At 36.2% G+C, this 25,551-nt stretch overlaps 1 protein-coding gene across 7 annotated transcripts in view; it reads right to left on the minus strand.

Moving 5' to 3' along the window:
* The window catches only part of PDE4D (phosphodiesterase 4D), a gene marked incomplete at its 5' end in the record, with an annotated part of 509,165 nt that overhangs the window by 152,031 nt on the left and 331,583 nt on the right, over positions 1 to 25,551 (minus strand). The window contains one exon of one of the 7 annotated variants that reach the window (XM_080636846.1): positions 4,488 to 4,552. The exons of the other annotated variants lie outside the window; for them this stretch is intronic. Coding sequence (XP_080492972.1) covers positions 4,488 to 4,552 — 65 coding nt within the window. Of the gene's footprint in view, positions 1 to 4,487; positions 4,553 to 25,551 lie in introns of those variants that run through there. 7 annotated transcript variants of the gene reach the window in all.

Below are 25,551 nucleotides of genomic sequence, written 5' to 3' on the forward strand. Positions count from 1 at the left end.
CAGGGGACAGGTAATACTGTCAGCACTGACAACAAGCACTTGCCTCCCACAGACAATAATAATACTGGAGAGGAAGAAAGATTCAAGCAGTACAGGAATAAAAAGTGGTATGCATGCTGTTAATACTATTCACAGTAATATTTACATGCTGCTCTCTGCCCTGTAGATAGATTCCTTCAAAGAATAAGCTGTTTTTGTTCATGATCTACCTTGCACTGGGATTCCCAGTCTGAAAGTCAGCGGTTGCTTCAAATACAGCTGTGATGTCATTAACTGATAGGTATATGACTCTTTCAATAGCATTTATTATATATATTTATCATCTTTACACTGGCAATATGCTTGCTAGCACCAAGCGATTAACCAAGGAACTGTTTTGGGATGGCAGTGTGAAGTAGCCACAGCTACCTCCTTGCAGATGTGGATACCAAAAGATTGGGTTACCCTCATGGCAGACTTCTACTTTGTGGTACTATCAAGTCAGGAAACCAGTGCAGTTATGTCAGGTTAGCACAGATGGATCTCATCTCATTCTTCTGTCCTACCTTTTCTGCCCCAGAACAACACTATCTACTCATGTTAAGCCACAAGCATTTTCTTCTCTCCATCCAATAAATGCTTTATTTAGCAGCCCTATTGTGATCTACATATTAAGGGACCAGTCACGAAAAGTTAATCAAATAGATAAGTTTTGTTCCCCTTACCTATGAATGTGGTACATACTGAGAAAGTCATACTTGACAACATCCTTCAGCAATTTCCAATCTACTAAACTTCATGATATCTCAGACAAGTAACATTACCCACTGCTGGAGTTAAATAAGAACAGGTACATTGGTCTACAGAATACTACAGTCTGAATCATTGAAGGCCTTTGCTCTTAGGGGCACTGGGAAGGCTGGGATGTGCCCTTTGCAGATCAGCCAACCCTAAATTCCAAAAAACAGGAAAGCCTGAATTGGCAAGTGTTACAAAATATAAATAAAGACTTAAGAAGACCAACCCACAAAGTAAACAGATAACTATCAACGCTAGACATGCCACACAGAAGGGACTGTGGCAAAAAGCTATGGTCCTGAGGCTTATTAGTTCTTTGTGCTAATTATCTGTACCACAAAAAAACAAAGTTCTAAAATCTGATCAGCTACTCCTTTTCCAGTCAGTAACCTGTTGTCCAACAACCCTGGCTGATGGCTCAACTTGCCAACAATTCTCCACCTAAACTTCCTCCAAAACAGGTGGTTTTGTTAAAATTTTCCTTTCATTACAAAAGGAAAAAAAAAAAAAAAAAAAAAAAAATCCAAAACGAAACAAACAAAACCAAACCATCACAACAGAAATACGACATGTTCTGTGGAATACTGTCCGGTGAGAAACAGTCAATAAATTGGAGTCATATTCCCATTTAAATGCATATATTCCTGTCTCAGCTAAGGTTTCACCTTACAGTAGGTTTCCCTGTTACTACCTTGTTACTACCTTGTTATTTCTTCTCAGGAATAACAAGACAAATCAATTGTCTTCACTGAAAATTCTGTACCATCATTTACCCCTTCCAGCCTATTCCCCACAAATGTTTTCATTCACAATCACATTCTGAATTTAAGGAATACGTACGAATGAGTGGCAGAAATGAGCAGCATTAATGTAACAGGTAGTAATCCTTAAATAAGTCACCCTTTTATTTTGCACAAATACCAACCATCTGCTTTTACTTCAGTCATTATAACCATCAGGAAAAATATTGCAAGGTGCATCAGAAAGAGGTTTGCCTACAGGCCCTACTTATTGTTATGCTAAGCAGCAGCCAGACCCGACTGAGCCAATTTTGCAAGTGGAAGCATCAGCACAGAGTGGGCTCACCCGCACCTCCTCAAAGCCAGCTGGTGTATTCCTGCACACTACCAGCAGGTGATACCTTTTGGACACTTTATAATACTGGTATTGAAAAGAGAATGATGCTTACACCACGTATCCTGAAGTTACTGCACCTTTTAGACAGAGGGTGAGTGTGACTTCAGGGAACTGAGGGCAGAGGTTTCTCTGCCTTAAGTCTCTCCCATCCTCTCAGAGGTCTCCATGTGTTGGGAGCCTGGTTTCTGTTCTTCATGGGAACTTTGTTCCCATGGGAAACTACACTGCAAGGACATCCTGGGACCTTTTCTCTCCAACTCTTGGAAGAATTGTATGCATTATATCCATATACTTCAGTACAACCCCATCACACAAGTAAGGGACAGTTACTCTTGAGTCACTCAAGAGAGTACCCTGTGCTCTCTCACAAGCTCTGTGAGAGAAAATTCTCAGGAATTTTCTCACATTCTCCCATCTCCTTCCTCCCAGTTACTCTACTCCTCCAAAACACAGCAAGATATCTGGGTTAACAGATAAAGAAAGGAAAATTACAAGCAGTATTTCTCCTTGAACATCCTAAACATCCATCAGTGCTCCTGACTTCATCACGTTCCTACACATTTTGGTGCTGTTTAATACTGCGGTGAGACTGCAGTGTTGCTATCCTGTCCCACAGAACCGCACTGAGCAGCACTGACCTATGGGGACAAACACAGAGTACTGAGTCAGCTGGTTAAGAACACCAATCAAAATCATTCCAGATTTGGAAACCAGTCCTCCTCAGCCTCAAAGTGAAGGGTTGCTCTGTTCGGCAGCGTCAGTAGGATGGGCTGGCCTGAGCTTCCACCTCTCCCGAGGCAGCGGAAGCTGAGCTCATACAGGGCAGCCACCAGCTCCCTCCCTTTCTCTCCTCCCTCTGCACTCCAGTTTCCTCTGGTGTCTGGCTGGGGCAGGGCTTGCGTGGCTTTGCTACCTGCCTCCAGAGAACAACATGTATGTAGTCTAGTCAGCCTCCAAAGATCTCCCCACGAGCCACCTCCAGCCTCAGGTAGTGTCTGCAAATGTCAGGGTGGCAGAGGACCCCTAATTCATGATTAGCAGAACAGGCATTCTCACCTATCAGATCAACATTATAAGTAAATGCACCAGCAACGAAAGGGAGGCAGGCAGGTATTTTAAACAGAATACTTGGTAGTCAGATCAGCATGCACACACGGTCTGTAAGGATTTTTTTTCTTTGAAATTATTTCTTTTTCCTTGCAAGTATCAGTGGAAGCAGTAATAAAAAGGAATAACCGAAAGAAGAATTAATCAGAAAGATACTGATTTATTTGCACAGTTATACGTAGTTATTAAGGTATTTATATTTTAGCTCACTATCTTGGAGACACCCTGCAGAGTGTAACACTTTAGCAATATATATTACACTGACACGGTATTATTTTATTATATTTTTAAAAATATATAAAGCCACTACTTAGTGCAGTTATTTCAGCAAAAGTCTTCTTCAATGGTTTCTGAGAGCAACTGGGACTACTGTTTAGCTTGAGTAACGCAGTTATTTTCTTATACTACAAAATGGTGTTAGTAAAGGTAACTGGAAAAAATTGACAACAGCTTTAATGGTAGTACTGACAGGGCTTTAATTCAGAACCAGGACTATTTGAAACATGAATTTTTTAATAGGCAAATGTTCAATTAACTTGATGTATTTCCTCACAAAGGAGCATCATTAGTTATTAGTCTATCCCACAGTAACACATCAGCCATTCATTTCTAAGCAAAGGCTATATTTTAAAATACACCATTTTATACCAGTTAAATATAGCCCTGAACAATTAGTCTATTATGTGTTTATTAAAATGATGGTGATTTTATTGAAAACAGGAAAAAATTGTGGGAGACATGAAAAGAGAAGAGGGAATTTATTTTGCATACCTAATAGAAACCTGTCATGTTGGTGCCTTTTAAGCTATATAAAGCATAAAGTTCTCACAACAAAAATAATTAAAGACAAAACTTTGCTGACTGCTAACTGAAAAAATCTGCAAGAAAATCATACACAGAGGTTAATAATACAGACTGCTTCTATTCCTCTGAGCCTCTGAGAGGAGGGGGAACGCATGAAGCATTGCACAGCACAGTCTTACACATGCTACTTTAAAGCCTGTCTCCTCCCAGGACACTTATCTCTAACAGTCAGTCTATTTATGCAGCAAAACTACATGTAAGTATCCCAAAATAGCTCACACAAACTATAGCTTCATTTTACCCTCCAGCCTCCAGAACTAGAAGCTTTATATTACAACTTTGTTCCTGAAATAAATCTACTGAAGATAAAGGTACCTGTAAAGTGCAAGGACTGAACCTGACTGGTGAATGGGAAAAATGTGTGTAAGGGGTTAAAAAAATGTATGTAATGAGTTTTCATTTAAAGAATGCTATGTACAGTATTGCACAAGCAAAAGCTGATCTTTTTTTTTTTCTTACTATTAGTTGTGAAACTCAGCAGCTGAACATCTGTAATAGCCATGCAAAATCTAAGTCAAAATTAAACCCTGTGACTTTCTTGGGACATGCCTGTGTGTCATAATAGGAAGGGGAGTCTGAAAGAAACAAACCAAACACATTACCACATTGTGTCGGCAGTCCTTAAGGAGCTGGTAGATCGAGATCTTGGCTTCATAACAATGCTCATTTTGAAAAATTCCTTCAGTAGTTCTAGAAGTCAAACATCAGTTGTCCTGACACAGCTCCTTCTCAAAGTACTCCATTTTGAACAAATTTTTAAAATCCTCTGCTTTTTAAACCCCTTGAAGTCCGTCTCCTGTAATAATCCAGGCTGTGGAGGAAGAATTCCAACACACTGCAACTCCTTCCTTTTACACGCTGACTTTACTCTAGCTCTGTGCTGTTCGGAAATGACAGTGCTTTTCTCCTCTGTCTTGTACTGCCCTGGGAGGAACTAGTCTATTTTGAATCTATTCTCCCTGCAGGTCACATGGGAGTGAAGGCAGCTGAAAAGAGTCTCTATCTCTTTCTTGCAGTGTGATAACAACAGGTTTAAAGGTCAAGCTCCTCGTCTTTTTTTTTTCCCCCCTCTTTTTTTTTTCCTTTTTTTTTTTTCCATTTTTTTAAACAAAAGAACAATACTGATGGGTAATAAATGAAAGGAAAAGATGAATATAAGTTACAGTAACATTAGTGAGTTTGCAGGGCATTTCCACTTAGAGACATGCTAGATAAATTAGTCTCTGTGGAGTAAAGAAAGGATCTTTCATTCCAAGTTAATTAAAAGCCTTACCTAGAAACGTAATTCTTCTTTTTTTTTTTTTAATTTTCCTCTTAATGCCTGCCTAAATACTGTGAATAAGTACTACTATCTAACTTCACAAAACAGAACGTATTCCCTGTCTGAAAGACATTCAAAATACTGTGGGGAAGTTAAGTAAAAATAAAATTCTGTGTTGACTATTGAAGTCAAACACACATACAGACAGCTATTGTTATAAATCACTGAAGGACAAAATACCTCAGCTAAAGTACTCTAACATGATGTCCTCTGTACTTCAGAAAGAGATCTTTTTCTGTTACAATAAATACATGAATAGTTTATACATTACAAGCAAACTTGCATTTATAATTTCTAGAAAAAAAAAAACTTTTTTTTTTTAATCAAAAAACTTATAAAAGCTTTGAGAGTTTATTCCTTTTAGGAAATATTAGTGTAAGCATATTTGGCAATTACAGCAGTAGAAGAGGAAAAAAAATGCAAAGAAATGGATAGTGAATATACCATTTAAATTATACATTTTGAATTTTCTATGAACGCTTAGAATTGTTTTTAAATTGAAAGAGCAAAGTTATTGCTCAACAAGTGGTTACATGCGTAATAGCCATTCCTTTGTACAGTCTTTACAAGTGTTGCAGTATATTTATTTTGATGTTAGTGCAGCTAGGTTAATAATGAAAGCAAGCACAACAATTGTATTTATAAAATTTATATAGACTTGACAAATATAAGGAAAACATGATAAATAGGCTATGTGTTAAAATATCAAAAAAACCCAAATAAGAATGAGCATAAAGTGTGTAAAGCTCTCTAGAACCTTTGCACTTTATAACTGCACAATAAAATGCATTACCAACTACATTGCTTATCAACAGGAAATATCCTAACTACCCTGGAGGCTTGTGTCTGCCATCTGAATATAAAGTGCTCCACAGGAATGTTAATAAGGTTTCTTGCTAAGTATTCTGTTCTTTGTGTTTCCTGGCACCCACCTTCAAATATCACCTAGTGGTTAATGCAGGACATTTTGTAAGAGTCCTGTGGAACCATAGAAGTTAACCTCCAAGAGTGGAAAAAGCATCTGTGGTAAATTTAGCTCAAAGGGTCATACAGTCATGGGACCTCTGGTAACAGTTGGATCTGTTACCGCGCAGGTCACACGTCTGTAGAAGTAGACATAAATCAGGCACCATATTGTGAAACTTTTTTATTCCTTAAACAGATGGAATAGGTCATGTAAAAAACCCAAAAATCATACGAAATAGAGATGCTGGTCTATTACAGAATAGCTGGCCATTTTAAAGCTTCTCCCTTAAGTTCGCTGGATTATGCATAATAAATGCATAAATATGAACAATATTCCCATATCAATGAAGGAACACAAAGTGAAAGAAAATAAAGCTTTTGACTAAGTGGTTTCACAATCACATGGTGGACTGGAATGTTCAAGTACTACTTCTGCTGTGCCAGACAGTAAATATCTCAGGATTGAGACATTTACTGTATGGCACGGTAAATATCTCAATCCTGAGAACGGTTTGTTCTCAAAAACATATCAGTCCAGATGCTGCCTCTTACTTGTAGTTAACAGCAATATAACTAGAAATATACAGCATTCTATATAATAAATATTAGCGTTTAATATAAATACACTGTATTACAGGTTCTTATGTAATTAAGGTGATGTCTTTCAAGGCAGATTCAGAAAAAAAGTCTGCTGGAGATGCAGATCATGAACAGGGGTAAATACTAACAATTATTGCTGAAAATGCTTTCCTTTTTGGTCTTCTTTATCAGCTCCTTAGAAATAAAACCCTGCCCTCCAAGTGCCTGCCAACTTCAGGTGCTATTATGAAATATGTATTAATTAGCAACAAGACGACTGCAGTATTGTAGCCATATTCCACGCAGTCAAATCAGAGCCAGTCTTCAAGTAGCAACCTTAGAAACACAGGCTTCCTCCAAAAAGGAGGGAGAGAGAATTGTCCAGGGAATGTTAGTTTTATGTAAAATTCAAAATTTTACTTTGGTGAAGCTAAAAAAAGAAAGGACAGTTTGAGAAAATGAGGCATAAAAAGGAGCCACAATAAGCAATCAAAACATCCCTTATTTTTCATCTGAATTGGTATCTTGCAAGCTGTGTGCAAAGCAAAAACTATTTGTCAGTGATTTCTCAGCTCTACCAGCGGGAAAATTTTTTTGCAGGGAACTCAGTGATTTGATGGTATGAGAAAGACAAATCCTTTCTAGAAAAGTTTCTGGGGAAAGTATTAGATGAACTTTGGCAGTTAGCAGTAGCTTTTAATTCATACAAAAACCTGCCGTGCTACCATTAGTATCAACGGCAGTTTTATCTAGATTTAAATAAAGATAAGAGCATACCAGTCCACTGTGCTCACAGAAGATGACGCAGTATTTATTTTAGGCTCCAGGTCTTGGTATAGAGTCAAATAATGTAAACTCTCAATTTCTCATAACTTGAGGAATTAAAAGAGAGAGAAATTAAGAAAAATAAAGAGAATAAAAAGTGAAGTGGTCATTCCACTCTGATAGCAATGGAAAATTATGATATCAATCAATCGTTTAAATAGCCCTTAAGAAGCCATCAGCAAGAGAAGTAAATGAAACTTCTCAAAGACAGAATAAATCACAGTATTAGATCCAACATCATTATAAGAGGTAATTTACATATCAGAAGATGGAAATGTATCTCTGTTAATTGGAAACATTCTTTTTTCCCAGAAAAATATTTTACGAGTGATAGCTACTGCATTCTATGTTATTAAATCCAAAATGAAAAGATGCAAATTATGTACAGATACATATAAAGTACTATCCAAAAAGATAATATAAGCATATTCATTATTGTACACTACCTGTAAAAAGATGTGCATGGCTTTACAGATGCACGTACAATATAGATAGTACATGAAAACAAACATTTATTTGAGATGTGCAATAGACATCTGTGGCATCTGATTTTCACATGTCATTCTGTAACTTCATAAAAATTGTATTTATTTTCCTTTTTGGAATCTTTTTTTAGAGCTGTAGGAATAAAGGCTCTCAAACACAGCTTTTATTGGTATGCCATCATAGTTAAGACAAGTGTTGACTGCATAATGAAAATAAAGAAGATTTTAAATTAATGAAAATACTAAAAGATTAAGCTATTCAGTAATGCTAAATACCCTGATAATAAAAAGCAGCAAGAAACACAACAATATTTTTTATCTGCATATATACATCAACTGAGGTTTTGGCTGTATAGTTAAGCTGTCTAATGAAGAAAAGATATAGAAGTAATTAAAACACAAATAACAAAATGTGTGCAGGATTCAACCCACATTGAGGATGCTAGTTACCTTCAAATTAGTAACTAATTGAACTAAACAAATGTTACATTGCACAAAATTGAAAATTAAAATTAAGTAAAAGTACGGCTTAGGGAAAGAGGTGCAGAACTGTCTGTTCTGTTCCATTCTTGGGAACATCTTTGCCTTGAGAGTATGGAAAATTTGCTTAAGCATTCTGAGTTTTGGCTTCCTTGTTAGTAAAACAGGAATAATACCGACCATGCTGCTTGAAAAGCCCCTGGACATCAAAGGGCAATGGATGCCAGGTTATTGTTGCTGTTGCTGTATGCAAGATGAAGAAATAGATTCACCATCTTCCTTTTTAAGGCAAAGTGAAAAGTCCCTGTAGTATGGTAAGACTTGAGTTTAACACTGAAAGTTAAACCTGCAACAGCTGCTACCACTTTTCTTTTTTACTGGGGTGAAAAATTCAGGAATTTCTAGCAAATATGCATTGCTTTTGGACACATAGGGACACTGGCAATGTATAAAGAGAAAGAGAATCCTGGAAGCTTACCATCAAGCCTTAACATGTAAAGAATGACTGGGCTCTTAAGTATGTTGCTTGGAATGCACAGTAGCAAATGAAAGGTATACAAGAGGCTGCTGCTTCTTCACATGCACTCTTAGTTTCATCATTAATTTATTCCAGATCAGATTATTAAAGTATATCCAAAACCTGGAGTTGTGCTCATTCACTCAGGATTATCCCTGGCATTGTTTAGCTACTATTGCGTCTGGTCTTGTGCACACTTTGTGTTTTTATTGTCTTCATATATGCTTGCTAGTTGACATGTTTATATGAAATATAGTTTTCTATATGCAAAGAATATCCACTGAGATGCAAACCCCATCTTTCTAATCTCTAGGAGCACATACTCCACAACAGGAAACACTTTCCCACAGCTAAACACCATACCATTTCGTTTTGCTAAACTGTGAGTTGCTCAGTTCATCCTAGTTCATCCACAGCACTAGTTTATCCTCTTACATCCTGTACTGCACAACAAGACTGAAGGACAGAAAAGATTAACACAATGTTCTTATCTCACCTGCATGGGTTTAAGGACTAGTTAATGCAGGTGTAAGTTCAGCAGAGACATCTTTCAGTAACAAGCATTATGCCAGTGAATTAGAGAAGGAAATTTTTGACCCAGCAGATGACTGCAACTGCACACAATAGGAAATTATTTTTAAAATATTTTGTAGGGTGTTAGGAGAATGCCAGGAAGTTAAACTCTGATATTTATTTCTAGGTAACAGCATATTCCCTTTTGCCAGGAACGACTTTATCAAAGAGGAAAAAGGTACACATAACTGCATTAAGTAAAAAAACTGAAAAAAATGTTATAACAATTATAGCCTATAATATTCAAGAATGGAAAAAGGCAAACCAAAGCGCACAGAAGAAATACAACATATTCCATTACTGTTTCCTTTCTATATTCATCTACATTTAGCTGCCTGCATCAAGCTACCTGACTTATGAATAAATATGGTTTATTTGCTCAGTGATTACAGTGTAAATAAAGTTACAGTGTGCTCTACAGAGGCTCAAGCATGAAAAACTCTTCATAGGTAGCATGGCAAATAGGGCCTTACATGAGGATACCCTATTCTGCCATGCTTTGTCTGATGATACTCAGTCTTGCTACCCTTTGAAACTGTCAGGTGCTGCTGCTCAAGCTGTACGATGAGCAGCAAACAAGGCATGTATCAGAGAGAGGCCTTACAGTGCCCCACTTCCTCACATAGCAAAGACAGGTTCTTGATAAATGCTGGGCTTCAAACATGTCCTTCTGCCTTTATTCTGGACCAATTTTCCCTTGATTTGGTCAGTTATGCAATTAGAGGTTAGCAAATTCAGTACTGACAATTGCTGGTCCACATAAACTTAGTTGCAGAAATAAAGCTTTATCACAATAGATCTAGTACCTGTGTAAAGCTTCATTGCTAGAGATTCAAAAATAAAAAGAAAAATAAAGGAGTAATTTCTGTGAGTAAGAGAATGGTTTTTTTCCGACAAAAATTATATTCTTGGCAAACAGTGACAGCTCTTGCTATCAGCTATGGATGTGGTCTGTGGTTACACCTAGCATTAGGGATGGAATAAAAGGTACCTGATAATGTTGGACTAATACTGGATAACAGTGAAGAGCCTAAAATTAAATACTACTCCACTAGAAGACTTTGGACTTGAGCTGAGCTAAGGCTACCTAGTGTATTGGGCTGGTAAATAAGACATAAAAAATCCTTCCAGATACTCAGCCATGTCTGTCCTTTTTATATATATATATATATATATATATGTATGTATATATATGTGTGTATATATATGTATATGAACATTGTCCTGGGTTCAGCAGTAGCAGTCAGTTTTTCTCCTTCTTAGTAGCTGTTGCAGCACTGTGTTTTTGACTTTTGGCCTGAGAACAGAGCTGATAACACGGATGTTTAGACTGACCAAGGACTTTGTGAGTCTCATGCTCTGCCAGGGAGGAGGAGAAGCCGGGAGGAAGCAGGGACAGGACACCTGACCCAAACTAGCCAAAGAGGTATTCCATACCACAGCACATCATGCCCAGGATGTAGAACTGAGAGTTCCCGGAAGGGCTGGATCACTGCGGGGTGGGGGCAAGGTACCGGTTGGTGAGCGGTTGTATTCTCTTCCTTGTTATTTCCTTTATCATTATTACTATTAGTGGTAGCAGTAGTGATTTGTGTTATACCTTAGTTATTAAACTGTTCTTATCTCAACCCGTGGGAGTTGCATTCTTTCGATTCTCCTCCCCGTCCCTCCAGGAGTGGGGGGAAGAAAGGTGGGGGGGAAGTAGACTGCATGGTTCTAATTTATGGCCTGGGCTTAAACCACGACAGTACATGAATACGTATATAAAACTGTAAATATGTTGTTTGTATTATAAAACACGGTCTTTTTGTCAGCTCTAAATGGACATACTCTAATAATTACAGCACTTACTACATTGCAAAAGAGAAAATCTGTATATGTTTTCATCAGGCCTTCTGTTTTTCAACTATTTGCTCCATACAAACTTCGACTATAATTTCATAGCTAAATAGTTGCTTAAAAAAATAAACATCAGTTTATCAGCTCATACTTAAGTCAGCACAGAATTAAGCAGTAGTTATGTTTTCCAAATGCAGCATATCAGTATTTTTGGCTAAAAAAAGGTGAAGACTAGCATTTTTTCTCTTCTGTTAATGAAGCAGTGGCTGCTAGGAAAAGCAGAGAACTGTAGTACTTTTACGAAGGTTTCAAAAGTAGGGCTGGTCCTGAACAAAGTTACTGTGAAGTGTCAGGCTTAGAGTAGTAAGTGCAATCATATTTTGTAGGATATATCCACTTTCATCACTGACTTGCTCAAAAGAATGGGCAAGTTCTGTTGAGTATCACTCAAACACAAAAGTGGGAGATTTCTTTAAGAAGAGATGTCTGGAAGACACTTAGGAATACCACCATTTCAAGACTATATATATAGTTAAAGAATACAAAATATACCACCATTTCAGGATGACAAAACTTATACATACAATCTGAAAAAAATTACACATAGAATGAAATTTTAAGTATGTTAGCTAATCTTACATATTCAAGCACTTTGTCCCCCCCCAACCTTATCTTGTATAGAGCAAAAATCTATCATTAGCAGCAAAACTGTATTCTCCAACCATACATATTCTAAAATTAGTATGTTTCAGTAATGCTTTTGTCTTTTTGGAAGCAGTGAAGCAATCAACTTTTACTATCAGAAGGCCTGTCTGAGAACAAATCTGAAGCGTGTATTTACATCATTGTAATGGTACAGTTCCTTACAAAACCAGAGAGTGGATATCGCCATGTTCTTCACTGGAAACTTGCCATCCACAGGTATTGCACCATGACCCAAATAAGTCAGACACAGATAAGACTCTTGTTTGGTAGAATGACATCATACATAATTTTAAGTCCTTCATTAAAAAATGAGTAAGTAAAATTAAATCTTTATTATTCACTATGCTACCAACTCTTTCACGAAGAGGAACTACATCTCCAGGGCACTTGTGTTTCAGAAAATACACTTGTGTTTGTATAAAATTCTCTTTTTTTACTTCCTGTTTGGTTTTGAGGTATGAAAAACTCAATAAACCTCATCTAGCTGGTACAGTGAGAAGAAAGAAAAACCAAGCATTTTATATAAGCACTCAGAAGTATGAAACTTGCTTCATTTTTAACACAAAACTGTAATTAAAAGAAAAAAGCTATGTGTATAAAAATGTAGCAAGTTACTAGAGAACATTCTATGAGCACAAATGAAGGTTAAATTGAGAGTACATTACTTGCCATGAATTATTCACTGAGAGCTAAACAGGGCACACTATGAAAGGAGTTTTATCACTAGCTTTGAGCTGTTGGAATGTTGGTTGCTGATTTAAACTGATCAGCGAGGCTCCTACAATAGACCACTCTAGTAGATACTTGCTAGGGTAGTCTATTTCCATGATTCAGACGTCTATTTTAAGACAGAGAGAAACTGCTCCTCAACAGCTGTCTGTCTGTTTTTCTGTGGACTATGTATTCTTGCCTGTTTCACATTAGAAAACTACATTATGGGCTATGCAAGATGTACTTGATATGTCTTGTGGTACCAGACTAAAAACTATAAGCTTCTATAATGTGATTCTTTTCCTCATCATTTTCTTGTACCAGCTGAACTACTTTTATAGAAATGTAAATTTCAAAACATTTTCATATTTAGCCTCACATCATACTTGGATTGTGTGAGAGATGAACACTGTCAAGACATCACCTCTCCAGTCCATAACTAATGTAGTAACTACCGTGATTAAAAAAACCCTGCACCTCTGACCTGTCACTCCTTCCTTCCCAGACAGGAGAAAAGTAAAGACATCAAAGGAATAGACAGTGTATCAGCTATGCCTGCCAGCTAAAACTTATGTAAGACTGACCTCTTCTGAATACCTAGATTTCTGGAAGGGGAGATAGAATGTGTTCTCATGTTCACTCATTCTGAATTATTCCCCAGTTTAGGGCTAATTTATTAGTTTTTTCTGAACTCTTTATTTTATTCTCGTCTGTTTGAATTTCTACTTATTTGATAGACAACATACCAGACATAGGAAAAGTATATTTCAGAATGAATCTCAAAGAAACTGATAGCTATAGTGACTGTTAAATACCACCAGAGATAACGGTCAGAAACTTCATGTTGTTATGGATGTATAAATTGCATAAATTGGATGCAAGCACATCAGTATTACCAATGCAGTGCAACACTGGACATGGAGAATGTGCATTTTTCCTCTATGCCCTTCTATAGATACTTCGTGTGTCATAGCTCATCATATTATATGGGTTTTTAATAAGAAGCATATTTGTATGTCGGACAGCAATTCTGAAACCAGCAAAGTTTTACTTAACACTTAGCTAGTGTTTTCCTTTCACATACTCTAATGATAGCCTGCTAATATAGCAAATCAATCTATTCTCTTTTCTTGATGCTCTCCTTCAGCAGTTGATTAGCAAAGCTATCTCTATTTTTAACCATTGAATTCAATCCAGCTAACTTCCTTCTAGTTGTTTGCTGCTCTGTTAAATGCAGAAGAAAGAATCTTTAATTAGAAAAAGAGGAAAAACATCAAATCGTTCTCTTCCTTACACCACCACATTTCATAAAAAATAATTTAAACAAATAAAAATAAAAATAAAAAAATCAATGTAAAATTGGAATGGAAAGTCTTACCTGTTCATTTCCCTTCTGTGACTGACATGTATGCAAGTCCACTACTGATGTACTACTTCAGGTAATTTTCAATGATGAGGGAAAGCAGTTGAAATTGATAAAGAGGCCTAGACATAACTCATAACTTTCTGTGTGAACCTCTAAAAAAATACAGATAACCAGATGCCTTTCAACTTGGTATCTTTTTAAAATACCACTTTCTCAAACACAGTAATCCCTAAATATTAAATTGTCACTTCTTTGAAGACATACGAAACTTTTCCTCTAAATAAATTTTCCTTTACAGGAATATGCTTTTTCAAATAACATGAAAGCTTTTTTGTCATGATAGAAAGGTTAGATTTACACATTCCTTATAAGAAGAGCTACATGGTCCTGATTGTTACCTGCTGTAAAATAAATTATATCTCAGTTTTAAAGCAGAAAAGCTAAAAATGTTATGTCAATTATGAGTCTTGTCCTCTAAACAGCTATAATTGGGTGGGTATAAACTTCACAGACTTTCAGTATGAATTTCTCTTATATCAATCAATGCTTCAAATCCTGGCCAAATTTATTTTTTTTTTTTTTTTTTTTATTCTCCTTGAGCTCTGACTGATTTTGAAGCCAGAAGCTACCCCCTGACTCTAAGACTTCTTTCACACTCAGCATCCTCTCTTCTTGTATTTCAACTCTGCTGCCCAACTGAACTCTTATTTTCTCCTCTCAGTTTTACCCTGTATCATCTCTGAAGCTAATTCCATAGACCTCTGCCTTTGACATCTTCTTTTCCACTATCTTAAATATATTCTTAAATAGTTTTAAACACCAGATTTATGTTTAGGAGCCATTTTGTAGCCTTCTGTATCAAATTCTTGCCTTATTTTACCTAGCCAGGCTTTTCATACCATTTTTTGATATTCTGGTACAAGCAAAATGTTAAACCTGAGCTTTAAAAGAGCATTATAGCATAGCGTTTTCTGAGACATTGATAGCACTCTCACTTATTCACGCTGTCCTAAAATTTTTTCAGCCTTGATCCTTCATTTTGGCCAAATGTTGCCCAAATATATATATCTCTCTATATATAAAATATGCTATAACTGAGTTCCATTATTTTCACTCAGGTAATATTTCGAAGAATTATTCTGTACAGAGTCCTAAAACATGATCAGACCCTTACTATCTGTTCCCCACCAGACTTGACTATTATCAACACTTCCTGGGCAAAAAGACTGCTATGTCTTTGTGGCTCACTATTTCAACAGCATAATTCCATTTATATGTTCCTACACATGGCTCCTTTTTATATTAAATTTGTATTTTCTACCTAAATTCAGTTTTCTCTCCTCTAAGCCATTTTCATCTTCACTGTATCTATTAGTTTGTTAAACAGCTGCCCTTAGTCTGGTAAAAAAGACTGCTTCAGTCACGGATTTTTGCTTCTTTCTCAAGCATTTTGTGCTTTTCATGCAGACGCTGTGTGCAGGTAAAAAGATACCATAAAATTTCATGAACCCTCAACCTTCTTTTTTAAACTACTCCTCAAAACATGCTCTTCCTAGAATGGCCACAGACCAGCCACGTTTGACAGTGGCTAGAGAACAAAAACTTAAACTTCTATTTTGGATAAGCTTCAGTAAAATCCTTGTCTTGCTGTGGTCACAGAGATTTTGCTACTTCAGTATGTGCAGAGTTACATTGTCTACATTTAGGGTGACTCCAAACATAGTTGAAGTTGCATGTTTACGATTGCATCATATTTCTGACAGAAATCATGAAGTTCTTGGAAGAGCATGTCTGTGCCACACCTTGAATCTGTTTTGCACATGCCTGAAATTTGAGACTATTCAAGAAATAAAGAAACAGTTATGCAAGGAGTAATTTACTTGCTTTTTATAAATAATGACCTTGTGCCAATAGAGGTTTATAGTATGCAAAGGCATATTTAGTGATTTTATAGAAAATTACAGTAAAGTCTTAATTGCAGCAGTTACTATTTGAAATTACTTAAGTAGCACACATAACTAATGTGCTCACTACTGGTTGCTCTAGAGACCATCTGGGCTGTATTTCAGTGTGTATGCATGAAACCTAGAAAAAATAGAGTCAGCCTTTTCATTCTACCGTCAGCATTTTACATGTAACTCTGAAAGGTGGTTTGTCTGGTTTCTGTTACATGTCCAAGGGAAGGTTAAAAACTAAATCATAATGGCTACAAAGAGTCTTCTGAATTCTTATTCTAATTCCCACCTTAAATTACTCATGAAAGTACCACAAAAAAGAAACTTCTCTAAGAATATGTGAAAGTTTACATGAAAAATAATTGATTCACCTATGGAAAAATTCATAAATATTTAGATAAAAAAATATTTCAATAGAGAAGTTTTTTCTTTGATATTCATACACAGTTCAGAAAACTGTGTTATATTCAGTACTGCAAACATCATTAAAGGCCGCTACTGACACTAAATATTGGCTGTAATAATATCCTTTAAAATGTTCCATTCTCACAGGCACGTATTTCATAACTTTTCTAACGAGCTAACATTCAAAACACACTGGCAGTTTTACAAATCACAGCAAGAGGCACATTTCTGTCTCTGGAATATGAAGTTATAAAATGTTGAAATTTATTTCTGCAGTTTTAGCAACTTGTATATATGTAAATAAATTCAGTCCCGTGAAGTCATGTCCAGCTGATCAACACCCAGATAAGGTGACATTTAAGAAGAGAAAAATGGGCTAAGATTTCTTTGCACTTTTGTTTCCATCATGTTCTGTTATTTTGGACACAAACACAAATAAAGGATTCAATTTTGCCTTTTACAACTGCAAAAAGGTCTTGGCATGTAAAACATTTCTCAGTTAGGATGCCATTCTTGCAAAGATAAGCATGAGCTACTAGGACATTTTGCCTAAAAAGTTCTCAATCTAATACATATTGCACTGATGGCAGTTGAAAAACTGACTTCTTCAATGTTTATTTTTAATTGTACTTAGCAGTGTAAATGAATTTAATAATTTTAAGATAATCTGAAGCTTAGTTATCTTTCTTGCCGAAAGAAAGCCTTCTGAAGAGTGCATTGGAACACATGGTTGCCATCTGCACTGTTTTTCCTTCTAGTATAATGGCTTCCCCACTCAAGCCCTCTACTGATTACTTGCTTTACGATCCTTGGCCAGATGGGTCAAAAAGTCATCATTTTGGAGAATGCACTGGGCAGAAATATTTCTTCTGAAAAGGTTTACACAGAAGGAGATTAAAACACCACTAATTCTGACAATATCCTTTCTCAGGTATTAACTAAGCACAATAAAGACTCAAGAAGTTTTCTAATCTTTAATAAATGTTCAACTATCTACAAAAAGAGAATAACTTACTTAGAAACAAAAAACACATTCTTTTAACTCAAATGAGAAATCCATTTAAAAGCCATGGCTACTAAAATCATTATTTCAGTCCTCAGTTTTGTACTTCATAAAGGACTCACGTCCATTATCTCAGGATATGCGTATTTCTTTTAATACAGGAGCCCCTGCATGCACAGTCCTAGCAAATGAAGTAGTAAGATCTGTGGGTGCCATGCCTGACACAGGCGTAGGCCAGGCTGCACACCACTGGAGGCTCAGAAGTCTCAGGGAGAAGGCTGAGCTCTCAGGAACACACAGAGTACCTTCACGTATGCCCATTCACAGCCTTATGTTGTTAGGGATGACCATGTATTTCCAAAATATGGGCCAGCAGCTATTTGTACCAAAACATTGTCTGCTCTTAGCTTCTAAACGGACAAGGATGTCAGAGCAGTTTGTGTACACAATCCTTTCATCTAAATTAATAACAAAACACTAATAGGAATTATAACCAAATGTGTTCTTAATACAATTCTGTCATTAACTAAACATAGAGGAAAAAAAATGAAATAGCAGTACCTGTGAAGAATAAAAGGGATGCTAGAAAGAGAAAAAATAGTAGATCCACAGAGAGCAAAAAACAGAGAAATAGCATCTATAACATAGAAGGTGGCCAGTGAGAGAGTGGGGAAAATATGAGATTGAAAAAAAAACAATGACTCTGTGGATTCAAAGAATCACAGAATCATAGAATGGTTTGTGTTGGAAAGAACCTTAATACCATCCAGTTCCAACCCCCTCAGATGGGCAGGGACGCCTCAAGCTAGATCATAAATCCCAAGGCTCTGTCCAACCTGGCCTTGAACTCTGCCAGGGATGGAGCACTTACCACTTCTTTAGGCAGTCTGTTCCAGTGCCTCACCACCGTCACAGTAAAGAACTTCTTCCTTATATTCTATTCATTACAGTGTCCAGTAAAATGACAGTTTTAATTCCTAGGCTTTTCTTTTTAAGATATTGCTAGATGCCTTTTGTTTGATCTGCTGAAGGATGATCCAAGTGGCTGTTGTTTTGTCTGACATTCCTCTATAGAGATGATTCTAGATTGTAGAACTTGTGTGTTTTCACTCACATGGTTTCTATGACGACATCTAGTGCATGGGACAAAGTATATTACACTGATGATGAACAAATGTAGGATCTATGGGTTTTGATATTTCTGTTGTGAAAGATATCGATTATGCTGGCTTTGGGGATGTGTTGTCCTCCTTAATATGCGAAAACACTAAAACTCTGCTTGTGGGCCTGAGAATTATGCCTTTATTGCTCAGTCAAATTCTTATTGTTTTGTTTTGTTTTCTGAGAATGCCATTGAAAATAGCCCTCCTTCAGCTCAGTACACCAAGATGGAGGGTAACAGAGCATTAGAGAACAGAATAATTAAAAAAAAAATGCACTGGCTCTTTAGAAAAACATGAGTTATTTCCCTGACACAAAGTTCTCTTCATCAGCAACCAAAATCTTGATGAAAAAAAAAGCTGTTAAATATCAGACTAGTTAAATCACTTTTCTAAACAACCCTAAGGCCTCTCCTAAAATACAGTCATCCTTCCATCCTTTGCATGTCCTGGTTTTGGTATGATTTTAGTTTGGATATGAAACTTGTTTGATCTTTTATCTCTTACAATGCATAGTATTTAAAACCCAATTAATAACTTGAGTCTTTCTCTCCTGCAGGGATTTATCCACAGATATATGGGATTGATAGAACTTCAGTAATTCTAATCTGTGGTATAGACATGAATCTGTGGTTTAAATCTATATATGCATGAGAGCACCACATTCAAAGTTTGCCCATTTCAGCTTTTTTAACATAAACTGGAGCAGCTTCAATGGAGTAACATAGTATGTTGCTCTTCCCTTGGTAAGTATACAACTCAAAGAAAACAAATACTACTAGTACTGGAAAAAAAAAAAAAAAAAAGGGCATTTTAAAATATGACCTTGCAGAACATCTCCAGTAATATTTTACTTGCTTTTCTTCAATCTAGACTTCAGATCTCAGTTCTGACTCTATTGTTTATTTTCTTAACCATATATTAAATCATCTTGGATCTCTTTCAGGCTCAGCTGATGGACCATTATTTCTGAAGGACTAAGTGCTGCTACAGCAGATGCACCTATTAAGTAAACAAAGTGATATTTAACAGCTCAATACATTTAGTTCGTGTGACAGATTTTAGATAAACACACTGATTTTACTCTGTTGCAACTGATCTATAAATTCAAGTTGATGATTGCTAATACTACTTTCCTATGCAACCTGGTCTAGTGTGAGGTGTCCCTGCCCATGCCAGCAGGATTCAAACTAGATGATCTTAAGGTCATTTCCAACCCAAACCATTCCATGATTCCATGATTATATAATTTTGCACTAAAACTTCAGCAAACACCATCTTTATGTTCTAGGAAAAAATAAAGCACAGTAAACTAGGTAGTTATTACATTTGTACCGAAAAAAGCCCACCGATAGTATATTGCGCTACTCTTTAAATAAAAAAGTCAGTCTGAAGGAGGACTAAGATAGAAACTTCACATAGCAAATACAGACCTATAGTTTTATTTAAAAATACGATCATTATCACCAACAAAAATAAAATAAACAATGAAGAATGAGCCAAAACATCTTAATTAACCAGGTTTGTATTTGAGTGGACAACTGGAGACCCTCTTTGCATCTCAGAGGAATATCTTTGTTTGCATGTGCTTGGCTGTCACTTTTCTCTCCCAAAATATAAAACTTGCAGTCCAGATATTTCTGTTGATTTAATAGATCTGGATTATTTATTATACTATGTAACTTCCTCAACAGTCATCTCAACAAGACAAGTTTAATTCAGTTAATGTGGTTTCACATGACTCTTGGAAAGCATTTTTCCATCTAAATTTGCTAGTAAAATTAGTAGCAAACTGAATTTTATCAGCCTTTTTTTTTTTTTTCCCCCATGAGCACTATTTCATAATTTTTTACTACTTTATATATCAAAAAACTCACAAAACATGCAAGTCCCAAAGTTGAACCAAATTAAATAGATGTTAAAGAGTCCATTTATGAAAAATTTCCCATGTACTTTGGTCTGACACACTGGAGTGAAACTGTAGTGTGCCACAGAAGAGTGTTCATGAACTTGAGTGAGTACCAAATTACAAGTAAAATGTATAGGGTTTTTTATAGCATATTTGGTTTCTCTATATTAAACATTGAACAGAGTCCTACAGCTGCACTGCACTCTCTGGTTTAACTAGGCCTTCAGAATTTTTCTTTTTTGGAAAGAACAGATTAAGTACAAGTTTTCTATATGAACTAAAAATGGAAAGAAGCAACAACAAAACCTTGACTTCCTCACAGCAAAAACTAGCTTTCCATACCATCTCAGAAGGATTTAAGATCAAATGCAAGGTTTCAAGTTGATATTTTAGATGACCTAAATTTAATACCATTGACTAGGTCACTGTGAAGCAGTTCAGAGAGAGAGAAGCTCCAGCCATACTGGTTTAAAGTGCCTACTGCTTTAAAGTGTACAGACCTAAGAGTACATGTGGAGCAGAAATTCTGTTTTGGTCTTATGAGTTGATATTCTAGCGAATGTCAGCATTTCTAGGACACTTCGATGACTTTATTAAGTTTGTAAATTAAGTTTCCAGTAGCATTAATGGAATTAACGGAAAAAAATATTTTACACCTGGGTCGGAGCAATCCCAGGCACAGCTCCAGGTTGAGCAGAGAAGAGATTCAGAGCAGCCCTGCAGAGAAGGACTTGGGGGTGTTGGTTGATGAAAAAATGAACATGAGCCGGCTTTAGTGTGCGCTCACAGCCCAGAAAGCCAACCGTATCCTGGGCTGCATCAAAAGGAGCGTGATCAGCAGGTCGAAGGAGGTGATCCTGCCCCTCTGCTCTCGTGAGACCTCACTTGGAGTATTGTGTGCAGTTCTGGTGTCCTCAACATAAAAAGGACATGGAACTGTTGGAACAAGTCCAGAGGAGGGCCACAAGGATGATCAGGGGGCTGGAGCACCTCCCGTATGAAGATAGGCTGAGAAAGTTAGGGCTGTTCAGCCTGGAGAAGAGAAGGCTGCGTGGAGACCTCATAGCAGCCTTCCAGTATCTGAAGGGGGGCTACAGGGATGCTGGGGAGGGACTCTTCATTAGCGACTGTAGTGATAGGACAAGGGGTAACGGGTTAAAACTTAAAACAGGAGAAGTTTAGATTGGATATAAGAGAGAAATTCTTTACTGTTAGGGTGGTGAGGCACTGGAATGGGTTGCCCAGGGAAGTGTTTGTGCCAACATCCTTGGCAGTGTTCAAGGCCAGGCTGGACAGAGCCTTGGGTGTCATGGTTTAGTGTGAGGTATCCCTGCCCATGGCAGGGGGTTTGGAACTCGATGATCTTAACATCCTTTCCAACCCTAACTATTCTATGATTCTATGAATTATTATTAAGTGGTATTTCTTTCATTACAAAGGTGTTGTTTAGAAAGCCTTCAAGTTTTTTGCATATTTTTTATTTAATTTAATTGATGGAAGCATTAACACATGGCTTACAAATTGTGAATATCAATCAACAAGAATCACAAACAAATCCTTGTCTTTATATTAAATTCACCACGGTAGTGTTGCTTTAAAAAAAACCCTTCTTCAATTACAGTGGCTGTGAGAGATACAAAACTGATAAGCCACAATGTGAAAATTTTATGAATATTCTGTGGCACAGAATAAGAATTTTCAGCACTGGCCTGCCGTGTTTATCTACAAAACAGCTAGGGGGTTGCCATAAAATCTTGCCTTGAAAACTGTAATTAAGCTGTTATATGATTCTAATCTAAATCTGCATCAAGATGCTTCTTGTCACTGGCAATGTGGGATGGGTCTGACCTATGCCTAGCCACTACACAAATTATAGGTTATTATGTTAATAATTATAATAGGTTAATTTATATTCAGGGAAGGGGAATTTATATCTTGATCTCTTGAAGTCAGTAAGGTGTATCCATGAAGATAACTCAATAGGGCAGACTTTCACTTCCAGGAACTCCTGTTCCTAAGGAGCTGAAAATCCTGTTTTGCTAAAGACAGATATTATAGATCAAAAGGCTCTAAGGCATCTGAAATTTCAGCCCTGAAAAAAGGTAAAATGAAAGAACTGAGCTGCAGCAGTATGATGCAGCTTTTGCTACTGACTGCTTAGATAGTGGTCATAGGTCTCTGTTGTACACCACCTCTTTCATCTGCATGCTTTTCTCCCTCTAACAGTTCTTTCTTCTCTCTTTTCCACTTTCTGCTCCATATTTTTCTGTCATGTAACCAAATCAAAGTTGGATATTAAAGCTACAAAAGTTAATTTGGTGACTCCTCTGAATTTTCTGCAATTACCCATTTCTTAGTTTCCATCTCTTGATCCACAGTATTGTGACGCCACAGTGCAATCCAACATTTGTAGATGAAAAATAGTATCAGACTATTTTTAGTTTTAACTTAAAGAGATATTGACAAAGCCTAAGCAAATCACTACATTACTAGAAATACACAAAACAAAGACATTTTCTTTACTTTCCTGACAAGAATGAAAATAAAAGATTTTCCATAAATAAGCTATGAACAAAAGTGTTACTCTACTAATGGTAAATCAAATTATTGTGCTATTATATATACTTAGTGAATGACACAACAACAAAAGAAGGTAACTAAAGCACGCAATTTATTGGCCAGAAAGAAATTCCCCACACATGGCAGAAATTCTGCAATGACTTCAGTTAAGGAATAGATAATAGCTGTAATGAAAAAGTTATTTAGGTTATACATAATAGAGTATATACATAATAATAGAATATAAAAATAGAGTATATAGTCTATAGAGTATAGATATACTCTATATATGAGAATAGAATATATACATAATAGAAAATAAAAAATTTCTTAAATTACAGATGTAAAATTAATTGAAGAAAAGATCTCTTTCCTTAATTATGTAGAGCTGTAGTACTTTCCAACAGTATATTCATACTTCACTTTCCTAAGCATCCAGTATAAATCTAAAAATCATGATGCTGCACCAAAGTTAGGATACAAGCTGTAGGGCTTCAAATGCAGATGCTTAAGAATGCTTTAGATTGTTGCCACAAACTGCTTTACAGTGCTTTACATTATTACCATAACTCCTAAACCAGCTATTTTAAAGGAAGCGACTTTGTCTGTAAACCTGAAGAGCCAGCATGGAGAAGCTCTTGTCTTACTGAAACAGTGTGTACTTCAAAGCAGTTTTATCCTTTTATAGTAACAGAGTGCATGACATGGAAGCATGAATTATATGTTCCAGGCTCAAGAAAATATATTGTACCAAAAGGAAATGTTACCTAAACTGCTTAGAAGTACCCTATTAGATAATATTTACAAAAAATTGTGAACAACTTCCACTTATTTCTCTTTATAAAAGTTAAGAAACTGGCAAACTGTAGCTCCATCAGACAGTTTTGCACTGTAATAAATAATTTTTACTGACATTCACTGACTGCTTTTTATCCTCCTTTATTTAAACTTCTATTAGCTACTTATAAACTATAATCAAAACAACAAATAAATTTAAAATGAAAGGACCAAATTATGAAATATCTACTTGGTCAAAGAACAACTCTTCTTTTGAAAGAGTGAAGAGAGAAAATTTAGAAAATCTCTCAGTAGAAAGAGAGAGCACAGCTTTTCCAGGATTGTCTGCTGCTTTCCTTGCATCTTAAAACAGTCCCATTTTACAGCTTGGAAAGTTACATCTTTAAAGAATATCAGGGAATATGAGGCTGGTGAGTTTTGCATGTTAACAGGAGGTAAATATTTGGTGTATTTAGGAATTCAGACTGAAAACTATGCATGGTATAATTAAAATTTTGTATCTTTTTATGGTATGGTAGCAGGGATAGCTAAGCAGGAAGAACTGTGACAGAAAAACTTAAGCTCTTGGTGAATCACAGAGGATAAAATTTTGCCTGTATCTTGAAACAGACTTTTAATGAGATCGCACTACATTTTGCTAGTGGGCCCAAGTAAAATTAGTATACCATCTGTGTTACATCATTAATATTCTTATCTATTAACAGTAAGTATTATTCTGACATTAATATGTGCTTGTATTTGCACTATAAAACCATTCTGGCTAGAATTCTTTGTGTTTTCTATGATTACTAGCAGAGTTTATCAGAAAACAGAACTATATGTATTTTTATGCCAAATTTGGATAAGCCTTAAAATATGCGATGTTCCAGTATGCACTCTATTGCATCATGTGGGATGGGACTTAAACAGACACCGTGGCCAAGAGGAAACATGGAACAAATACAGTTTGCAACTTAAACACTCATTAAGACTGCATGATTCCCTCATTAAGGAAACCATGTGGATGCTGGGGTTAATATTATGAAATTACATGAATGTCTTCTTTTTTTTTTATTGTTCCTTTCTATTTCAAATAGAAAAATATGTGCAAAAATCAATATTTTGTTTCATAAACGTGACATGATTAACCACGTATGCAAGTATAATGCAAACTTCTTCCTGAATTTCAGGTGCCAATGATGCTTCTGTTCAGGAGCCCATCACTTCTAGATATCTCACATCTCCAAGTCATGGGACTGTTTTCCTTATAGTGTTTAAAGAAACTTAATTTTCTCCTCTGCCATAAGCAAAAGCCTAACTATTCTATGATTCTATGATTCTAACTCAGTGGATTTCACTTCTACTGTTTTACGGACATACCCCAGTTTTCAAATTATATATTTTCTGACTGTTCAGCCCCTGGTTCAGTGGAGTGCAAATGATGTTGAAATATTTGGCTTGGCTTCCAAAGCACGATACAAAGCACATGAACTTTGTTGCTCAAACCAGCTGACTTCTCTGCTTTTCCCAT

The sequence above is a fragment of the Psittacula echo genome, assembly GCF_963264785.1.
Source record: "Psittacula echo genome assembly, chromosome: Z".
Taxonomy (NCBI): domain Eukaryota; kingdom Metazoa; phylum Chordata; class Aves; order Psittaciformes; family Psittacidae; genus Psittacula; species Psittacula echo.